General features: G+C 39.8%; 1 protein-coding gene across 2 annotated transcripts in view; it reads right to left on the bottom strand.

The window, feature by feature from the left end:
• Positions 1-5,685: 5,685 nt before the first annotated feature.
• LOC144043494 (sickle tail protein) overlaps positions 5,686-22,274 on the bottom strand; it is a 48,815-nt gene continuing 32,226 nt past the window's right edge. For both annotated transcript variants that reach the window (XM_077557190.1, XM_077557191.1), the window contains 13 exons: positions 21,664-21,800; positions 21,143-21,290; positions 20,742-21,054; positions 19,174-19,335; positions 18,411-18,675; positions 17,577-17,654; positions 17,086-17,248; positions 16,930-17,014; positions 15,360-15,524; positions 15,143-15,211; positions 11,900-13,753; positions 11,540-11,659; positions 5,686-8,958 (listed from right to left, as the gene is read on the bottom strand). In XM_077557190.1, coding sequence (XP_077413316.1) covers positions 8,110-8,958; positions 11,540-11,659; positions 11,900-13,753; positions 15,143-15,211; positions 15,360-15,524; positions 16,930-17,014; positions 17,086-17,248; positions 17,577-17,654; positions 18,411-18,675; positions 19,174-19,335; positions 20,742-21,054; positions 21,143-21,290; positions 21,664-21,800 — 4,408 coding nt within the window. In that variant the 3' untranslated portion in view covers positions 5,686-8,109. The remainder of the gene's footprint in view (positions 8,959-11,539; positions 11,660-11,899; positions 13,754-15,142; positions 15,212-15,359; positions 15,525-16,929; positions 17,015-17,085; positions 17,249-17,576; positions 17,655-18,410; positions 18,676-19,173; positions 19,336-20,741; positions 21,055-21,142; positions 21,291-21,663; positions 21,801-22,274) is intronic.

The raw sequence follows: 22,274 nt of genomic DNA on the forward strand, positions 1-22,274 counted from the left end.
CCACATGGGTCATTTCTAGTTGTCTATTCATGAGCACAATGATCTTATCCAAGAAAGATTTGTGTGTCACATATACTGATATATATTTCAGGACATGAAAGGCAGACTTTTCTGAACAAAAGCTTGCTCTCCTTGTTCTCATTTAAATTGGTCCTGGGAGCTTTCTTGAAGGTATCCCTTCAAGGTTCGAGCCCATAATTCCTGATAGATTTGATTTAATTAACTGTTAATGATGGTCTGGGGTAGTTAATGGTGAAATTCTAATTGCAGGCTGACAAGCAGATAGCCTGAGGTCATGTGTAGGCGGGGCTGCTGGGTAAGAGCGAGGCACTTAACGTCGCTTGCCCTCAAAACTGCGGAAGACTGAATTAGACAACCTGAGCCAAGGTCATGTGCTACATATTCTATTACTTAAATTTTATGCTACCAGGTCTTCCTTGTGTAGTTATACAAATCCTTCAATCCCTTTTCTATACTGTTTATATTGGGGTCATAGGTGAGCTGCAACCTGTCCCAGCAGACCGTGAGTGAGAGGTGGGGTACACCACGGATTGGGCAGCAGCCCTTTGCAGGGCATATGAACAAACAACCATTCACACCTATGGGCAATTAATTTAGCCTTCAGTGAACCAAATGTAGAGTATCACAAAAGTGAGTACACCACTCACATTTCTGCAGATTTATCTTTTCATGAGGCAACACAATAAATATCATACTCGGTGTACATCTGATGTGAAATGCCCAAAGCGTCAATATTTTGTGTGGTCGTTATTTTCCAGCAACGCTTTAACGCTTTGGCATGGATTTCACCAGAGCTTCACAGGTTGACACCGGAATCCTCTTCCACTCCCTCATGATGGCACATCTGGCAGATATTCAAACCTTACACTCCTCCACCTTCCGTTCGAGGATATCCCAGAGATGTTTAATGGCTTTTAGATCTGGATACATGCTTGGCCAGTCCAGTGGTGAGATACTGTAATGTACATGTTTTTGGAAGGTGGGACAGAGCTGGGACATCAGCTACCACCCCTCAAAATAAATAAATAAGCAAACACGGGGAGAACATGCAAACTCCACACAGGAAGCTGTTCTGTGATTCGAACTCCAAACCTCAAAATGATGATGATGAGGCAGGCATGCAAACCAACAATCCAATGTATTTCAACAAATGCTAAAATAAACTAGTCAAGACATGAAATGGGCTGTCAATGCTGCTTACTCGCCTTTGGGAGTAGTAAAGCCACCGGTGACCATCTTGCCGCTCACCAAAGCCGCCTAACTTAATACAGTAGCCTTCATTGATTTCTGTGCTGTTTTTTTCCACAATATTTTCTGTCTCTACGGTGTAAATGCCACCATATAATACATGCAGTAATACCAATAAGTCTGGGGGATGCGCCACATGTACATTTAATTTCCATGAAAGACTAAATTTTGTCTCATACACAATTTTGTTTCTCTTTTTAAATTGCTTTATGAATATAAGCTCTCAACGAACAGTAGGATACTGTAACAAAGTACAGTATATAATGTAAACTTTGCGAGGTTCTTACTGTACTCAATACAGGGTTCCTAAACGTGTTGTTGTAAGTGTTAAAATTGATCAATAACATGGGTTGTCACTGTCAAGTGTTAGTAAAAATGGCAACGTAAGATGGCTGCCCACTGGCTTCAGCCAGTCATATTTAAAGCTTTACGTGAGGGAGACGAGACGCAACGAAAATGCTGAGCACGTGACGTGTTGCCGAATAAAAACGAGATTTACAAAATAAAGACTACTAAAATATATTTTCATTTTCGTTGACCATCGAGCCGTGACAAAATGTTAACGTTGTTGCATCTCGTTCAGTGGTTTAATTTACCAAATATTTCCGTTTCCGGTGTCTCGTCTGGGACTTGGCCACGTGGGCTGGGCGAGTGTTCGATGGCCAGCCAGACAATGAATCTCTTTGGAAGAAAAAGAAGAAATGAGGTTTGGAAACACTTTATCTATATAGACTTGGAAAATAAAATGCAATGTGTTGTGGAAAAAGATGAGGAGAAATGCGGCCATAAAATCGCCGGGAAAACACCACCAATCTTAAGAGACATCTCAAGTTATACCATCATGAAATTGAGGCAATTCAAGACTCAAGACATTAATGTAGAAATACTTTCTATTTTATAAAGCCTATGCCAACTCAGTCATGAGGCTGATCATGGTTCACATTTTAACGCTAGTACACTGATTCAAATATTTAGGCTGCTAGCTAGCTTTGTTATTCACAACATAACACTTTGAATAACATTACTTTTTTTTTCTTTTTTTTTTTTTACTGACAGTCAAATCACTCATTCTTCAATAGGTAAAAAACACAGCTATAATTTATTATTCACACCGTAACACCAGTTACATTTTGCAGAAGCTGCTTCTGACATTGTGTCTGTTCATGTGTTAGTTTCCAGAAAGAGCACCAGCAAAAGCAATTCCCCCCCAAGCCGATGGGCAAGCCAACTCTTGTGCATTTCTCTGCCACAAATATTTTTAACAGCTCCCCAGAGCAACAAAGCAAAGAGGAGGGGGTATCACAGTGGATAGGCCGCACAGGACTCCCAACACAACTTGTCGGTCAAAGATGATCTGCATCTCAAAAACCACCTGTCAGAGTTCTGGCTTGCACATGAGAGAACCTACAAGGAAGCGACCATTCTGGCTCAGAAGTTGCTGTTGAGCATGGATCGGCACTTTCTTGACATAACGGCGGACTTAACTTCTCACCACTTCCTGCAGCAGCATGCTTTGTGGATCCTTGTGTTGCTGCAACCCTTTGAGAAAAGGATGACAAGGACTTACAGAATCTGTCCGGAAAGGCAGATGACGACTACATTGCATGGACGAAAAAAGATTTCAGTTCTTCAGGCCAAATGGCGCCGTCTCAGTCTACTGCGGCTGAGATTGAGGAATCCGGCATTGACTATTAGTTAACTCAGTGTTGTTCCGCTGCTTTTCCCACACTGAAACCTCTGGCCTTGGACCTACTGGCAATGCCAGCATCTAACGCATTCACACAGAGGATCTTCAGGGACTTCCCTTTTGGCCACAGGGACAGCGCTAGCATCGTTATGGAAAGAAGTGCTTTCCTCAAAGTCAACAAGGCTAAGTAGTGCATGCACACAACACTCCTTTTTAGATATATTTTTTAATGCTGTCATTTGTGACATCTAGTTTTAAAATAACACCTCCAGGAGGTAACATTTCATGTAACTGCTGGTTATTTGGTTCAGTAGTTGACGTCATTCAGTACAGTTTCTGGTATGAAAATATCCCCTTCTGTACAGATATCACTTTGCAGTATGCACACACACACACGCACACCAATGTAAAAGCCTAATTAATCGCAATTATGAATGCAAATGAGGAAGATCTTTGATTAAGAAGTCGCCAAGTTCCTTGTTGGTTTGTGATGTCCTCCTCTGTCGCAGCCCAGTTGTGAAAGAGGGAATGCAAGGAGGAAAAAAAAAAAGTACCGGGATACAAAAAAAAAAAATGTTGTAATTAATATACAAGTGCTTCATGTGAGATATTTCTAATTACTCCCCTGCCCCTCCCTCTGTTGCATCAGACACACTTTTGGCCCACCAACTCGCTCCCTGTTCTACAGGATGCAGTGGAATTACAGGCTAATTACACAGAGGCGGGCACTGGGATTCATCTGGCAACGCAATTTACATATCAGCTCATTACGCTGTGATGGAACTAATTATTCATAATTTGGCCAATTATTGCTGCTTTCTCATTACATTTTTAAAGGGCGAGTAAGAGGAAAATGTATTGTAAGAGATTGAGACAAAGGAAAGACGGCAGAACTTATTTAATGTGGACCATAATTGTCACATGTGATTTTTATTCTCCACACTTTTTTTGCCGTGAAACAACTCCCACATAATATTTCCGATTTACACTGTTCAAATTTCAACTTGCATCAAAAAATTTACGCCTCCGGGGTATACATATATATATATATACTGTATATAGTCTGATTCCACATTGCTTACAGTATTCGCACAATTTAACATTAAATATAAACTTTTCCACATTCATTTTCAATGGGACAGACATTGACGTCCCACTTTCCACGCCCACTTCTATACATACAACTTATCATCTTTACCACCTGTCTCAGACTGCTCAGTGGGGCAGTTGGTTCAGTGCATTGTCCAGTTACCTGGAGGTCGCGGGTTCGCATCCCACATCCGACACTACATTGCAGATATATCCTTCGCCATAATGCTAAGGGATATACAAGTATACCAGATGACTACCATATCACTGAAATGATTAAATGCATGCTGACTGTCAGCATTAGATGACACTTTTCAAAACAAATACGCCATTAACCATGATTTTTAAACAAGTCACGTTATCTCAGGGGTTTCCACCACGGAGTACCTGGGTTCAAACCTCGCTTGGACCACATTTTAGTACTTTAGTAATCCAAATCTTAGCATTTAGCTTTTCAGCATTCCCATGCAATTTCTGCAGAAATTGCACTTTGTCTAGTATTATTTGATGCTGGATAACGTTGCAAAAAAAGAAGAAAAAAATGCATCTCTAACACCGCTGGTTCAAATAAACTGCACATCGTGCACCAAGGTGTCCCCCAACAGTTATTTCTTGGGCCAAATGAATCAAAACAGATTTAAAGAAACAGACAACTTTGATGTATGTACATGAAGAAGTGGCTACTGACAAACTACAACAGACACAAAAGCAAAATGAGCCGGCAAAGACTGATCGGAGGCGGGAACTAAATACAAACTAACGAGGAACGTCAGGACGGGACGTGGCTGAGGGAGCTGATGGAAAGACACAAGTGACCGGTTAGACAGGCACAGGTGGACACAAAACACTAACGAACATATCATGAAACAAACCATAAGAAACAAAACTAAAACACAAATCATAAGAGATATATATATATATTTTTTTGTAATTTCATTTCTGGGTCGACGTCATAGCGAACGCAGGCACCAGGCAGCCCCCGACGACCAAATGAGCAGCCCACTCAACTTAACTTTATTTATATAGCACTGTCACTACAGCTGCAACTGTAAAAGAACTTTGCAGAGCACAACATAAAACATTACCGATAACACAACCGTAACAAACCAATCTTTGCCTGTTGCTAAAAATGGCCCGCGAGTGATGGGGCATTACTTTATATGAATGTTGTGGAAGTGGTCTTAAGTGTCTCATATAATAATTGTTTTTCTAACAGTGGGAAATCATTAGCATGATCAGTATATTCACGTGATTATGATTAATTTGAGAAAATGTGTTATTTTAGAAGAAAAAGCTGTTGCTAGATTTCATTGAAATTGCGGTTTTGGCTTCTCACAATCATCATACATGTAAAAACAAAACTGAAGAAAAATGATTGACCGTGCAGCGTGTTTGCAAATTCCCATGACGAGAAAACACCCTTGAATGCACAGTGCTGCTTGCATAATGCATTCATAAATGCTCCTAATTACCCCGTAAACAGTTAGGTATTAATTCTAATAAACAAAACAGCCTGTAAACACCTGGTTCACTTGCATGTGTGTCGAGATGGATATATAAATCATAATCATTCATTAGGATACAATACATACACATTTGTTGGGTCACATCCTTACAGAAACACACAAACGACACACAGGCATATTTACAGTTCATCTGACTTTATTCAGATTTAAAACAGTTTGTATCTTTACAATGTACACGATTCCCTTTAATTCTGACTGAGTGCATAACAAACAATAGTTTCCTGAATCACAAACGAATCATGATCTGCATAGATACAGCGGAGGGTTTGGCTTTGTGTGTCTACAGCGCCCCCTCCTGAACAGCCATGAACGAAGCAGCTAATGTTCCAGTGTTCTGGAAGACCTTTTTTTTTCTTTGAAACCTTATGTTTGAAGTCTAACTATTTACACTTGTTTATGGTTGTATGCTTTAAAATTTCAGTGACAAAATGAAACACTCAACAGGCATGCAGAGGTTCAGTTATTACCAACAATCCAACCGGAAACTTAAAGATACTGTAATGTATATATAAAAAAAGTACATTTCACATTAAACACAGTAAAACTTCCATGCAGTGTTATACAAAGATGTATCAGTCCGGCTCTTCTGTGTTTCATTGTATTTGTATATTATTTATAGAAAGACAATTGGAAGCAATTCTAATAAAGGCTGGGCACAACATTGAAGTAAATCACCTTCCAACACTCAAACATGATTGTGATGTCTTACGTGTCCATAGCATACAATGTGATACAAAACCATCTGAAAACAAGCATAGGTCCCCTTGCATAGGTTTTGTATTTTTTTTTATTTTTTTTTTTAAATATATCATAGTTGCATATTGATGTTGTATACAATATACAAATGACTGAAATTTTACATTATGTATAACTGTGACACAAATATCTTTATATTTTTTGGCCAGTTTGGGTTCTCCAATCTACTTTTAAAGTGCTATACAAAATAAATGACACTGTCACACTGTCTTTACGACAAACCAGTGCAACATCAAAAACATTTTAAGCATCCTACGTATTGCACATTTCTATTCATCATGTTCGTCACGACTCATAAACCGAGTTGGGTTTCAAAATATGTGGAATTTAAAAACTAGAAATGAATAAGAAATATGGGGGACTGTATTGGACTTAAACTGAAAATTGTTTAAGTTGGAAATGGTTGCATTGTAGTTCACAAGCAAAAAACTAAATAATCAAAAATAACACCAAAGACATTAACTTTATTCAACTAAAAGGTTTGTAGTTCAATTAAAAAAATATATCAAATAAATCTTAAGTACAAAATATGTTTGTTAAATTGCAACTAGATATGTACTAACTAGTATCATTTTACATGCATGGCTTTATATAAATATTTATAAAGACCATTTACCATACATTTGACATCTTATTTAGAGCTTTTGATTCGCCATCAATTTCCTCCCATTTTCTTAAGATAATCGGCAAATCTCTAGTTTTTTTCCTCTTTAAGCTTTCACATGATCATAAGAAATTAAAGTTACATCAACTAGATACTATACAAGCAAACAATGGAGTGAACACAATAGCTAATATATACCGTATTTTATATACACAGTCAGTTACGAAAAAACAAACAAACCCTGCATTTCACATATTTTTCAAAAGGACCCTTTATGATTGTCATTGGACCTAATCTGTTTACTCTTCATCCCAATCAGAACTTGTCAATTCTATGGTTATAGAAATACAGTACAACTTCACACACTGGATGTCACACATGTAAAAGTAGTCTGAAGAAAACACACTGCTCACATAATACTTTATCATACAATAATTTGCATCGTAAAAAGTACAAATGAAAAAGGCAATTTCATTCCTGTTCCATTCTAAAGCTTCAATTCCACTCTGAAGTATGTGATGGACGTTGGAAAGAAAATGAGAAAAATAAAGGGATGTTTGGAAAGTGGGGAGGGGGAAGGGGGGCTCTTAAATGTTTGTTATGGTTGCTTGTTACTGTAATACAGAGTGGGCCAATCTACCTGAGACAAATTCCTTGTATGTTTTTTATTTTATTTAATAAACTTCGCCAATAAAGTTTCTGATTTCTGAATAAGGGACACTAGCTACGTGATACTGGCTAATAATATCACCTCCTGAAAACATACTAAAGAGGAGTTTTACTTTCCACACATGAATACAACCAAACGGGGAAAGAGTGTTCATCCTACAGCCTTAATTTTATCCTTCATCTCAAATTGCCAAACATACAAAACTTGGAATTATCTATACTTGCAAAAAAAAAAAAAAAAAAGAATGCAAAAGAAAGAACTTTATCTCTAACATTTATTAAGATAGCGATTACAATAGTGTCATCATGTGACAAATAAACCATGCATGCGACTCCCTGTGGCGACCCCTGATGGAAGGAGCCACAAGTTATGACGACAATAACAAATGAATATAAAATGAGTTCTGGATTCTAAATCTAAAGTCATATCAGTGCTATTGATATTTTTTGGTGCAATACTGTGTTAGTATTGCGATGGATACGTTGTGTGTTTCATCAAAAGTAAACCGTCACACTGTCTCTTTTGTGGGCAGCGCCACCGCACCGCTTTGGGTTCCTCGGAATTTCTTGGGAGACGTGGGGTTGGACACTGACGTTTGGCCACTCCTCCCTCCGTGACTTCCAACTGGCTGGAGGAAGGAGGACGATGGAGAGAGCGGAGAGGACGAAGAGGAGGTGGGCGAAAGGGAGGAGGAGGTGGAGGAGGAGGACGGTGACGACGACGAGTACGACGATGAAGAGTAAGAGGTGAGCTGAGACATGGCGGCGGCGGCGGTGGCCAGCGTGAGGCGGCGATGCTGACGTTTGCTGCTGCCGCCAGACCCCCTATGGGCGAGGCTCGGGGTCGCCGGGTCGCCACTAGCGAGGGATGCTGACGAGACTTTGCTAGATGAGGGGAGCAGACGACTCAAATTCAGAGAAGGGATCAAAGACTTGTGAGGAGGCGGGGAGGTGGAAGGAGGAGAGGACAGAGACGAGCAACATTGTGGGGAGTTGATTGAGTTTTTAAGCCCTGAGGAGCAGGAGGGTGGGCAGACGTGCGCCTGTTTGGAGCGTTGACAAGGAGAAGACAAACAACGGGAGGCGCACATGGAGGCTTTGGAAGGAGAAGACGAAAGCAATTGTTTCCCAAAAGAGGAAGCGGAAGAAGCTGTGGGTGATGAAGCAGAAGAAAAGGAGGAGGAAGAGGAGAAGGTCTGGAGGCTATCGGTGGCATCTGAGCAGTGAGGAGTGGACAAAGAGGTGGAAGGCGAAGGGTGTTTCCCAGAATTATGGCACAAGGCTGGGATCTTAGAGGCACGTAAAGCAACGACTGAATGGTTACTATCCCCAGCTGCTTTTGTGCCTCTGCTGTCAGCCTGCAAACAGGAATACTGCATGTCAACACCAGCCCGCAAAGCCCACACCAGCGGGGAACAACACTTAAAAAAAAAAATGAACTCATTCACTGCCCAAAATTATTTTGAACTATTTCTATTAGTTTAACCTTTTTTCTACTTTTGTTAACAAGAGTAAGAAAACCTAGAATTTTTTTATTGTACATTTAGAACAGATATAAAATTAGTGATTAATCGTGAGTAAACTAGTGAAGTCATGTGATTAATTACAATTAAAACATTTGAATCACCTGACGCCCCTAATTTTTAATAATCTTTTATTCTTTTTTTTTTTTTAATAAAAAGATTTAAAAAAAGAAAAAAATATTAAAAATTAAGGGCGTCAGGCAATTAATATTAGTATAATATTAATTGCATGATTTCACTAGTTAACTCACGATTGATCACAAATTTTATATCTGTTCGAAATGTACAATATTTTTTCCCCTAGGTTTTCATACTCTTGTTAACAAAAGTAAAAAAAAAACGTTAAACTAATAGAAATAGTTAAAACGTTTTTTTTTTATGTCTATAGCCGTCAATGGCAGTGAATGAGTTAAAATCACACCATTTTTCTGTAAATAATTTGCGATTAATTGTGATTGATCTCGATTAATCACATTTTTCTGCTTCTACTTGTTTCTGCAAAGCTCGTAACAGATATTCACTTGAGTAAAATCCTGTAATTAATGTAAAACCATCAAATACAAAGTATATTTACAGTAGATTCCAATCATACCCTTTTAATTTTATTGCTCGGATCCTTAGACCCCATTATTAGATTTGGCAGAGGTATCTTTTGGTGAATTACATTTAAAATTATTTTATCTAAAAAAAAAATTCCTCCTGTAAACAAGCATATAATTTATACATGTATTTAGGCAAGTTGTAAAATGTCTGAAGTCCTCTTGTTTATATTTAACAAATTTAAAACATCTTAAATCATGCTGTTTCTACTGAGTACTGTCTCAAATGTTCTCCAATTTCAATACTGTAAATGTATAGGATCGTATGCCGAGAAACGTTTCTTGGGAGGAGCGGCTTCAAAAATCTTGCCCTATCGCCTACCCAGTCATATATTTAGATCAGTGAGTACAACACAACGGGGATTAATTTAAAATGGGACCAAAGAGAAAACAACATCCTCGGTTCTGCCGTTGGCCAGGGTATGTGCGGGAACCTAGGAGTTGAAATAAATTATTTTAATCTGAAAAGGAAAACCTTTTACCCGGCTGTTTCAACGGCCAATGTAGGCTATATATAGATATGTTTGAATGACAGAAGTGAATATGGCTTTGTTTAATGTATGATGAAGATAAAGCGCTATAAAAGTCCGTTAAACTCAATTGTATGTTTCATTCATTGAACTATAGCGCACTTTTCAGGAAAAGTGCAATAAGTAAATGATTTAAGTTGATTTGGGACTCGCTTGTTAATATCAACAATAAGTGCAGAATGATTCAAATGTACTTTTTTTTTTTTAAATTAGAATTTTAAACAAATGCAATTAAAATTATACTGAAATGACTAAACAGCAAGGCCACAAGCTAGAATATGCATGCAGTACTGACCAACAATTAAACTATAAGGGCCCATATTAGTGATACATTCGGATTGTGTTGGTCAATCCACAGCTCACTAGATGGTGCGAGACAGAGGAAGAATTGCTCTTGCCAAAGAACATGCAGGATTGCAAAGATACAGTAGATCTTGGGAAAGGAATGCCAGAATGACAGGAGAAAAAAAATGGGGAATCATGCAACATATATAACATTAAATAGCATACTAAAAGAAATCTCGGCAAACATATCTTCAAGTATTTCAGGCATGAGACAAGCTCCACTGTTAATGGGTTAGCATCAGTTATTTTTGTTGTTTGGTGTACTTATTAATTTAGGGATGTAACGATAACGTGATATGGAGATAATAAAACTGCCACAATATTTCGTCATCGTGTCACGATATTAAAAGCAGCACATCTGTTATAAAGACATCGTTAATTTACATTTGTGCAGTTTCATCTGGTGGTTAGTTTATGACTGCAGTTTAATTTTAATTAGGCATGTTTTGGCCATCAACGTTTAAGACCTATGCTAATCGGGGGACGAGCATTAGAAAAAGAAAAAGTGTTATTTTGATTGTAGATCTTTTATTTGCATTGAGGTTAATGTTACCTTTACTAGTACAAATAAATGTATACAGTAATTTTGACCTCATTTAAAATAAAATGACTGTCCAAGCCTATTTCTTTGTCACTGCTGTGATGTACAAAAACACAATATTGTGCTTTTTTTTTTAAATGAGCTTTTTTTCACCAATATTTTTATACAGTATCATTAGCTTTTTTTTTTTTTTGTATCGCCAATCTCCCAACAATATTGTGATAATTATCGCAAAACAAGATTCATATCGTGATAATATCATATATATGATATATACCAATATTGTGACATTTGGATATTGTTACATCCCTATTCATTATACCTGGTACAATTCTTGGAAAACAGCTTCAATTTCTCTGCTTATTCCGAGTTAATAATGTTTGGTGTGGTTAAATCTGTACCTGGCTGGGTTGCTTTGAAGAAGCCTGTTGCTGGACTTTGGTTGTGTTGTCAGGTGAGCCAGATGAAGGAGAAGAGTGGCGTAACCTGGAGTGAGTTCGCTGACTACAAGAGCTGGAAGTCTGGAGAGATGATTTATAAAAACAGAAGTAGACCGTTTAAGGAGGATCCAAATGACATAATGAAAGATGCATTGTAAATAGAAGGGAAGTAGCCTAATGATGTGCAATATGACACGAAGTAGAGCAAAGACAAAAAAATGTGGCTTGTCTAAACCCCAAAACAACATGACGGAACAGTCAGAGAAAGGAGCCCATCACCACTGAAGCAAAGCAGTTATGTAGCTATAGTAGATGTCAGACCTGTTTCTTGGTGGAGGGTTTCACACAGTCAGGTGGAGGCTGCGCTTTGACTCTTTTGCTCTGGGGTGAATTTGAGTTCTTGAGGATGTGAGAGGCTGGCCTCTTTGACGGGCTTCCCTCTCTCTGTTGCTTGACCTTGTCTGGAAGATCATCTCCATCAGTGGACTCGGGAGGAGGTGAAGGTTCAATGGAAGATAACGGGGGAGGAGTTTTTAGACTGTCCGTGCTGATTTCCAACAGTTTGATTGGCTCATCTAAACTGCCAATTGAATATGTTTTCTTGCATAGGTCTTTTACTGGGCTGTTTGACTCGGCGTTGGATATTTGTTTCACGCCAACGGGAGACGCGTGACGTATCTCAATGAGATTGCCTTTGTTGGCCTTACTGAGGTCTTGTTTGGTCATTTGGCTCTTAAACCTGCTTGAGTCCTTATTCTGCTTCTTGGGCGCTTTTACTGGCTCTTGGTCCAATGTCACCATTTCCTCTTTAACAACTTCCACTTCAAGAGTCGTTTTTCCTGTTTTGGTCGTCCCTGATCGTATAGCCTGGCTAATTGCTGACAATGTCTTTTTGGGGAACTTGAATTTGAATTTGCGGTTAGTCTCTGTATTTTTGATTAATTCCGGTTTCGTCCTGTCTTGGTTTTCATCAAGCGGGCCATCTGTATGAGAATGAGAATGTTGACCGTTGTCTGAAATGTTGTTGAGGTCTAAGCCTTTATTTTCTTCACACATGTTTTTAAGATCTTCATCTATTTCTTTCTGTGTTGTCTCCTCCTCTTCTTTAATACCCTCTGGAGAAACAAACCGATCAAGATCCTCCTCATACTCAAAGATAGTTGACAGACGCTTAAAGTCCGACTCTAAATCCACATACTCATTAAAGACAATGATGGGCTCCCTGTCGCAGGAATCATTGTCCTCAAAACCATGGTTCTCAAAACCCTGACAAACTGTTTGCTCTGTTGCCTCCCCAGCTGCCATTTTTATGTCAGAGCCCTTCATTTTTTCCAGATCTGGATTTTTAGACTGAGTTTTGACTCTCATCTTTGAGATTTGCTGGGCAATTTTAGCAGATGGGGGTGGTGGAGGGGGAGGTCCCCCATCATCGAAAATATCTGGACTCAAACTACCTTCTTCTTCCGGGCATTGGTCTTTGTCCCCAGATAGCTGCAATTTGACTTCTTGGTTTTCACACAAATCTGAATTTGTCCTTGTGTCCTGATTGCTATTTAGTAATTCTTGTTTTGAATACTCTGAAATGTTTTCTTTTTGTAATGTTTTCGTAAAATGTGCGTCTTCAGTTTGTACCTGTTTGGCATCATTTTTGTCCATCTGACCAGGGATTGCAGTGCCATTTGATTGGGGTTTGTCTTGTTGCAGAGAGGCTATGGTTGTTAACATCGTGTTTTCTTTTGTCGGTGAATATAGAAATTCCTGATTACACCTTAGAACAAAGCTTGAAGTATTATCTTTATCTGGGCTTTTAATATCCTCCATTTTCACTTTCTGTAAGTGCACACTGCCACAGATATGAATATGTTGTGGGGCTACATTTGGAGATTTCTCTGGACTTAGGCGTGTTATTGATCCTTGTTGAACCATCTTCTGGTCTTCTTTCCGGTCAGGAGATACGGGACCTTGCCTACATTCACTGACTTCTTCTGGTACAACAACCGTTGAATGGTAAACAAGACGACCATTAGTAGATCCTAAATGAGGCGCTGACTTGTTGCTAAGTGGAAGGATGTGTTTCTGGCCAGCCGCCTCACATTTTGGGGGTGTTTTTTCTTGTCCTTCTAATAGACTTTTTTCAACATGCAATTGATCATTGCCTGATGTCTCTAGAGTCACCTAAAAAAGGAAATGGAGATGGAATAATTCATCACTTTTGCACTTATTATGTTGAACTCTGAAAATAGGTTCGATTTTTCTGTTGCCTGGTTGAATGGATGGGTGACTGAAATTAACATTTATTACTGATTTATGTTTTAAACATCTCCTGTCTAGGGTAATCAATCACCTATAAGGATTTTATGTTGAGTTGATGTCATAAAACAAGCTGTGACGACTGAATCTTACTGCAGATCTAGGGATGATTGGATTTCCAAATCTGGATTTGAATTTTCAAGATTAAATGTGGTTTGAAATACCCAATTTTGCATTAGATCTGGATTTAATCTAATACACCAGTTTTCATCCTGGTGGATTGTGTTTGAAATACTGAGCCCGGGTGTACAGGTTTGCTGTGCAGGCATACCCAGGAAGGTTGGTCTCAGCCTTCCCACCTGTAAAACGAACCGGACCAGAGCTTACCCCATGTGGGATTCAGTTAAGACCCACGCCCAGGGAACCTGGGCAGGCACCAGTCCCCATCAACTGCAACAAGGCACCCCCACAAGCCCTGAAGAGATGCGAAAAGGGGGCAGAACCACCGCACCCACAGCTCACCCACACACCACGCCCCACTCGGAGATCAAGGTAGCCCAAAAACGCTAACAAGGCCTGCCAACACCTGGGAGGGAGACAGCCCACAACCTGCAAGCCTGTGCCGTGTGCCACCAGCTGTAATTGAGAACGGGCGGGGGTTCCAGAAAAGAAGAGACAAAGTTGGGAACCAAAAGAGGCAAAGCCAGTCAACCAGGACTGTGGGAGGGTTGGTGGGGGTGGGGGGGATGCATCGGTCAGGCCCCAGGAGTGAATGAGCCATGTGGATATCCACCTCTCACGCTACTCCTATTATGCTGATTTTGAGAATCTAAACATTGATATAAACTCATGAAATTTTGCACACACATACGTGCTGGCAAATGTCTTTTAAAAGGCTCATTAGCATTCCCTACAAACTTTTAACGAAGCACCCCCGGTTGCATATTCAACCAATACCTCCAAAAAGTTGTATGTATATGTAGTGGCCCAAAATCTAAAAAAAAATAAAATAAAAACATTTGGGGAGCCATGTACAAAACCTGATAGGATGTCTGCTGTTTTTCAAACTTGGCATCACAGTAACAACAAAACCCGGGTTGAAAAAAAATGGCTCAGTAGCGAACCCACCCCAAAAAATGTAATGAAGCAGCCCCGGCCGGTTGTACATTTCACCAAGATCTAAGAAAAGTTGAAGGCATATGTAACAGCCCAAAAAAGTGCCACTTCTCCAACGTGCCAGTCGCCCACATTGGCCAGGCTGCGAAGGCCCTTAATAGCTGCTAGCAGCTATTTTTTTTATTCATTTATTTTTACCTTTGACTCAATCTCTTGGCTATCATGCTTAGAGACTGAGAGTTCCTTCTTAGTGCATTTCTGAAATACCTGTGTGAAAGGGGAAGATGTTACACTGCAAGGATGCTGACAGTTCTTGTATGATGATGTAGTCACACTTTTAAACTGTTTTAATCAATTCAAGATAACAAAACGAACTTGTGAGGTTGAGTTGGCAACCCCAGTGAAACGGACATACCTGCAGTTCTTTCAGGAATCGATTACCGTCATCTTCCTCATCATCAATGTTTTCGGAAGCAATAACTGGAGCGGTGCCGGAAGATTTGGGTTTGGGTTTGACCTCCGGTGGTTGTCTCAGGGGTTTGGGTTGAGGATTAATAGATGGCTCTTTCTCACTAACACCCTTACAAAAGGTTAAACAGACAGAGCTGAATCAATTATTTGTGTGTGTGTAATATGTTACTTGATTTACCCATCACATCCACAGTGAGGTTTAAAGACCTTTTAAAAAACACACACAATAAGTTGTGTTATGTGCCGGGTGGCACGCAAGTGATGTTAGGGAGTGGGTAGCACACATGGAGGAGGGAAGTGATGGAAAAGGGGGGACACTGAACAAAACGGGTGGACATGAGCTGGGACAACGCACGAATGGGAACATAATACCTCAAAAAACACAGAAACTAAACAAAATGGAGCCAATGCTCCCAAAGTCCCCACTGTCAAAGTAACACCCAAGGACTGACTGCAGAATATAACCGATAGTTGTTATTAGGGGTGTGAATTGCTTAGTACCTGGCGATTCGATTCATATCACGATTCATAGGTAACGATTCGATTTGATACTGATTAATCCCGATACGAAGCTAAAGATTGATTATTGCGATTTTTTTAAAACTCAAATTTAAAAAATACTAATCAGTAAATTTGTACATGTACGCTGTAAGATTTGTATGAGAATGTATTTATTTATCTGAAAATTCAGGCTTATAACTGAGCCACTGCGTTTAACAAACAGGTTGCAGTCTGTTTCATGTTTGAACAGCACTGAAATAAAATATTAAGGCTTAATTTTCCATTAATATAACATTCTTCCATGCTTAATGTGTGAATCCTAACCCTAAGTAAGACGTTTTGTTGAATATTCCCATAAAAAATGTATTTTTAAAAATTGATTCTGCTGCATATCGAATCGATTCGAGAATTGCGCGCTGTAATATCGCGATATATTGCCGAATCGATTTTTTCTAACACCCCTAGTTATGGCGAACACTCTAATGAATCGTGGATAATGAAACAAATAGGAAACGAACTATGGTGAACGGTGTACTTTACGAAAGACAGTCGGACGAAACAAAAACATACAAAAGAGGGATAGGCGGGCGAACGAGCGAACGAGCGAACGAGCGAACGAGCGAACGAGCGAACGAGCGAACGAGCGAACGAGCGAACGAGCGAACGAGCGAACGAGCGGGAGGCAAACACCCAAAGCCGCTCCCAATCTGACCACCAGCCTTTTAAACTGTGGCCACTAATGACCACAGCTGGTCCCGCACCTGAACCCAATGAGGCAATCAGTGCTCCTGCCCTGATTGGTGAAACGAGTCAGGGAAATGGTCCACCAATCAGAGAGGAGCGCTCACACCATCCACACCCAAAACATACACAAACAATAACAAAAAAAACGGCCACAAACTCCATGGGCCGTAACAGTTGGGAAAATATATAAAAGATTAAACTGTATTGTATTGGACAATTCCATTCAAAATAAATTAACAACCACAGATACAACTATTGTGTCCACACACCTGTTCTTCGCCTGATTCTTTCCTGCTAGTATAGATCACATCTCCAGTCCTTCCAGTGGTTAGGCCGACAGTGGCTGCATGCAACCTGAGAATATTTTCACAATTTCACAACGGAGGGGATAGTTGAGAGCTTGTAAACATGTCATTCACAAACACCTTCTTGGGAGAGCTGGAGAAGACTGGCCACTCCTATCAGGACTCTGTTTTTTTTCCACACTGGAGCGTCTCGGTTTTTCCATCTGTGGACGTATGCTCCGTTTGGCACCCGGAGAGGCTGAGGGAGAAGCTGATGGCGGCGGTTCCACTGTTGCTAGTGAAGCTAAACGCAATCAAGAACATAGGCTGAGATATTAGATACAGTATTATAAAAGAGTGGGCTTTTACATTGCTTTAGAGACGAACACTGCTGTAACCGTGAGATTAAATTTGCGTTTGAAGTCTTGGACTTCAAAATTAAATAATGTAGATAAAAAAAACTAGAGAGAGAGAGAGAATAGGTAAGCCCAAAAGAAGTGTGGGTACACAAATTCTTAGAACTATTGCACTTTTTTTTTTTTTAGACAATACCTAAACTGCATCAGAGAGCCAAGATATTGTTGATCCAAAGATAAAAAACAAAATAAAAATACTAACAGCAGATTTCTTACCTATGGGCTTCAGCTGGGAGGAATCCACTTCATCATTTTGCCGCGCATTTTTTTTATCCTGAGTTCCAGACACCAGAGCTGCAATAAAGAAACACACGATGTTATTCTGTAGCTGCTGTGCAGTGTAACATACAAAGAGAATTGTTGAACCAATTTAAGATTACAAATTTAATTGCTGACAAACTTTAAAAAAAATCATATCAATTGGTAACACACGATTGAATTAAGTTAGTCCAAAGCGAATATATTAAGTTTAATCAATTAGGAGTTCATTAAACTTAATATATTCACCTGAATTAAATTAATCCAAAGTGGCTCCAATCCAGTATTACACTAGATTAAAACAATGGTCATCTGGAATCTGCAAAAAGGCATCATCCCTTTCATATGTTACGTTAACCAATGTGTTTATCTTTGCATGTGTGCACACTTACATAGTATATTGCACAAACAGTGGCTATAAAAAGTCTGCACACCCCAGGTTTTGTATATAGAAAATAAGAGCAAGATAAAAGTAAAAAAAAAAAACAAGAATAATCACCTGAGATAATGTGGTGTGCACACCGTGCTATAACAGGATGAGGCCGTGTTCGGAATTAACCAATCACATTTAAACTTATTATGAATCAATTATTATTATTATTATTAATTTTATTAGTTAGTATTAATAAAACTAAAATAAAAACTATAGAGAAGTTGCTGTACTGTAACATTTGTCAAGCTAATTAATGCCAAATTCATACATATACACACACAAAATTCCCTATTAATTAGTGCAAGTATTTGTGCTACTTCAGGTTGCGTTATAGACTTTCACATAAAATCAAAGTCAACCTTGCAGTGTGTCCAGAGGCTTTTCCATCTCTGTCTTGGAAGTGCAGGATTTTCTCTCTTCACAAGCCAAATCTGAGTGAGCCACTTTAGTATCTGACAGATCCAGATCAGGAATGGAATTCATCAGACTTGCCTGGGCTTCCTGCAGGACCTGGTCTAAATTTGGGGTGACAATTGAGGCCTGGTTTGTTTGATGAACGCTGGGTTGGCTCACACTGCTCGTTTCTTGACTCAAACTTCCTTCCGGAGATTCCCGTTCAGTCTTCTGTCAAACAGTCACATTAAGTTAATAGTCGTCATGGGTTATTATTTTATAATGCAGATTATTAAGACATTAAGAATAATAGCAGTTGATTAAGAGTGTTTTAATTACATAATTGACTTAGAAGAATATGACATTTTTAAAGAAAAATATTTTGCTTGGCCAGTATGTTGGTACATTTTATTTTGAAATATGTAATAACAGACCGATGTAAACAACAAAACGTTAGTGCTGAAATTCAGTGTTCAATTGCATAATGTACAAATCAAAATTACAGATGACAACACAATAAACACAATTTGCCCAAAAAACGCTAATTAAAAAAATCTTAACTTTTGTGAACACCATGCGCTTCTTGAAATGCAAATAAAGAGCGTTATTGCTTATGAAAAAGAATGGAAAACGGTCCAGTAATAATTAAATCCAATTAAATGAACAAACAAACAAATGTACCAAAATGTCAAACATCCTGTGGTCTTTTTCAGGAGGTGTAATACTCACCTCAACAGGTCTGGCGGTGGTTTTCAAAGCGCTTTTCACTTGGTCTGTTGTGTGACTCTCTTGTGTTGTTTCCGACACGCTTGATCTGTGAAGTTCATTGGACTGGAGAGGAGCGGCTCGCTTCTGCAGGGCAGGGCTGCCCTCTCTGCTACGAGGACTCACCTTCGCGGCACATGATGACATTTGTAAGAGTGTTTTCGACCCCAATTTCTTAATACAGTAGAACCTGGGTTCACAAATGCCTCAGTTCACGAACAAATACAGTTTTGAACAACGTTGTCAGACAAATGTTGCTTGAAAAGCTCTGAAAAGTGTCAATTTGAATACATTTCCACTGCATTTTTAAACCAAGGGCACCATCTAGAGGAGTAAAAGAATATCACAAGTGGTTCAGGAAGTTTCATTTTCCCATGGCTACCTACCAGGTTTTTGCGGTGATTATGAGACATGCCAATACTGTGCTCCTGTGTGTGTGACCAAAAGTCTTCAATTTTCTCAAAAATCAACGGCACGCCTTATAATGAGGTGCGCCTTTTGAGTGCACCGAGTTCCAAAATCTGTAAATGTTGACGTGCGACTTCGGTAAGCGATCCGCTCGGCTGACTGTGTGGGAGCATGTCCCGTCAGCACATTGCTTATATGCAGCAAAGGTGGACCTGGGTGAGGACAGGTAGGAATTATGAGGACGCGAAAGACTCGACTGAAAGAAGACGGCATGCGGACGCTCAAGATGTGTTGTGCCAAAACGTACCGCCGTAAAAAATGGTAATCTTATCTTTTACCACAGAAAAGTGGATATTCTTTGAAAAGATTCCTTGTAAACAGGTATTTAAATTTCAAACATCTGGAACAAAACCGAAAAACAATAATATTCATTTTTCTATACATATCTGAGATTTCCTACTGCGTCACTGTGCGGTCATTCAACGCAACTAGAATCCACTGTAGAATGCGAGTGAGTGCTTGCTATTCTTTTGTTTCTACACGATAAATATTTTTTTCTTGTTACAAAACCTTGTTTCTAAAACTGGCGTGTGTCGTACCCGCAGATAAATTTTTTTTTTACGGGGGTAAGTATACTTTGACACAAGGCAACATGGCATGTTTGATGAACTTGCCCAACTGTTCATTTCGGATACAGAAGATATTTGCGGATGAGGATGGATCAAAAGTAACGTGAGTGCATTGTTAAAAACTTCAATAAAGTACAACCAAAGTCAGTTTAGCTCCCGCTGCCTTTTTAAAACCATATGCATGCTAGCGTATGTGTTCGCGTGAACGCATCCTACCATACGTTTTAAGCTAGCCAATATTTTACCATGCCTGCGCCCAATAATACCTTATGCGTGTGTTAAATACAGAAATAGCACACGTAACCGAGACTGCGTCTTTTAATACGGTGCGCCTCATGGTTATGAAAATACGGTAGTCATCAATAATAACTAGCAGGAGGTATGATCACATTGAGTCATAATGAAGTTTTGATTCATTCAGTGTTCACACCTCCAATCTGGACTTTGAGTTATTTTGTCATTTGAGAGACACTTCCAGTTTCTCGACGATACTACCTTGGCCACAGTTGGTAGGTCTCGTCCATGGGTGGGGTTCAGTGGTGGGCTGTGCTGGTGGGCCTGGATCACAGTGGCTGGAGTGGTCTTAACTCTGCGTGGCGTAACCGGGGACGCTGCGGCAGCATAGTTGGGCTCAGGCTGAGTTAAAGAGGATGATGCAATGGCTTGAGGGCCTCTGACTGAGGCTCGAGGCTGTGGTTGTGGTGAGGACTGGGGACTATTGGTCAACGGGGGCTCTTGGTCTGCTTCAGAGACTTTTAGAGATTCCACTTGGGTGCCTTTGGATGGGGAAGTTGATTCTGATACACATCTGTTAACCAAAGTTGTATAACAGCTGTATTTTGCAGCTTACGCTAGCATTTAACGTTGAATGAGTGGAAATGAATGTGATATTGTACCTGCGGAGAGAGCTGAGGGCTTCAGTGAGGGCTTTGACTCTTTTTAACATGTAGTCCATTTTATGAGGTTCCTCTTTTAGAAAGCGAACTGCATCCATCTCCAGCCTAAGCACGGAACGCATCTTTACCTGCAGTTCTGGAAACTCCCCTGGGGGAAAACCACATATCCCATCATTTCAACTTATCTCCTTTGCCCCTTGAGCATTTCACATGTGACAGTGGCAAGACACAGAAATACCCTGCAAGGAGAAGACCCTTTCACACTGCACTTACCACAGTGTAGAGTGCAGAATAATAAATATATTTGCATTTTATTTAATTAATGAAACACTGAGTATGGATTGTGTGGTAAACATTAAGACACCTTTAAGTCCCTGTGATTGACTGCCAACCAACACAATGTATCGTGTGCTTTTAGCCGTATGACATCTGGGATAGGCTCCATTTCCCTTTGACCCTGACCATGAACCAGGATTAGCAGTGTAGAAAATGAAAGGACGGATGGATGTGCAACCACTGACCTTTAAGGATGGCCAGAGTCTCCCCAACTCTCCGCAGGTTCACTGCTCCCTCTTCCACATCTCTCAGAGTGATTGGCAACTGGCCAGGGAGGGATACAGCGCTGGTTTGTAAATGGTTCACATAATCCTCCAGTTCACTGAGAGGTGGAGAGAAAGAACAGTCAGAAGCATATATTACTCTGCGCTATGTTCAAGTGGAAATTGAACTGTTAAGCAGTCAGTCAATAAACCAAGCTAGGCTGTGTAACAACACCGTTGGTGTTACTTTGCTGTTATCCTAGCAACAAAAGAAAGGGAGTTTCCAAATGTGGGCGACAGAACTCAGAGACTAGCTTAGTGCTAGTTAGGACAAGGTTAGTGCATCTCAATGGGGATGGATTTGAAATGGGGCAGAAGAGAGAGAGAAAAGTATCCTGGGTTATGCTGTTGGCTAGCTAGGGTACGGCGCAGGATTCTGTAGGTTTACGTTTTTAATTTTTTAAACTATAAAAGCAAACTTTTCCATAGGTTGATACGCTATGTGAACACACCAGTGTAGGCTATACATTTAAATGAGATAAGTGAATATGTCTTTGTAAACATATGATGAAGTGCTGATTTGCTTGTCACGG

Source organism: Vanacampus margaritifer, chromosome 2 (genome assembly GCF_051991255.1).
Source record: "Vanacampus margaritifer isolate UIUO_Vmar chromosome 2, RoL_Vmar_1.0, whole genome shotgun sequence".
Lineage (NCBI taxonomy): Eukaryota > Metazoa > Chordata > Actinopteri > Syngnathiformes > Syngnathidae > Vanacampus > Vanacampus margaritifer.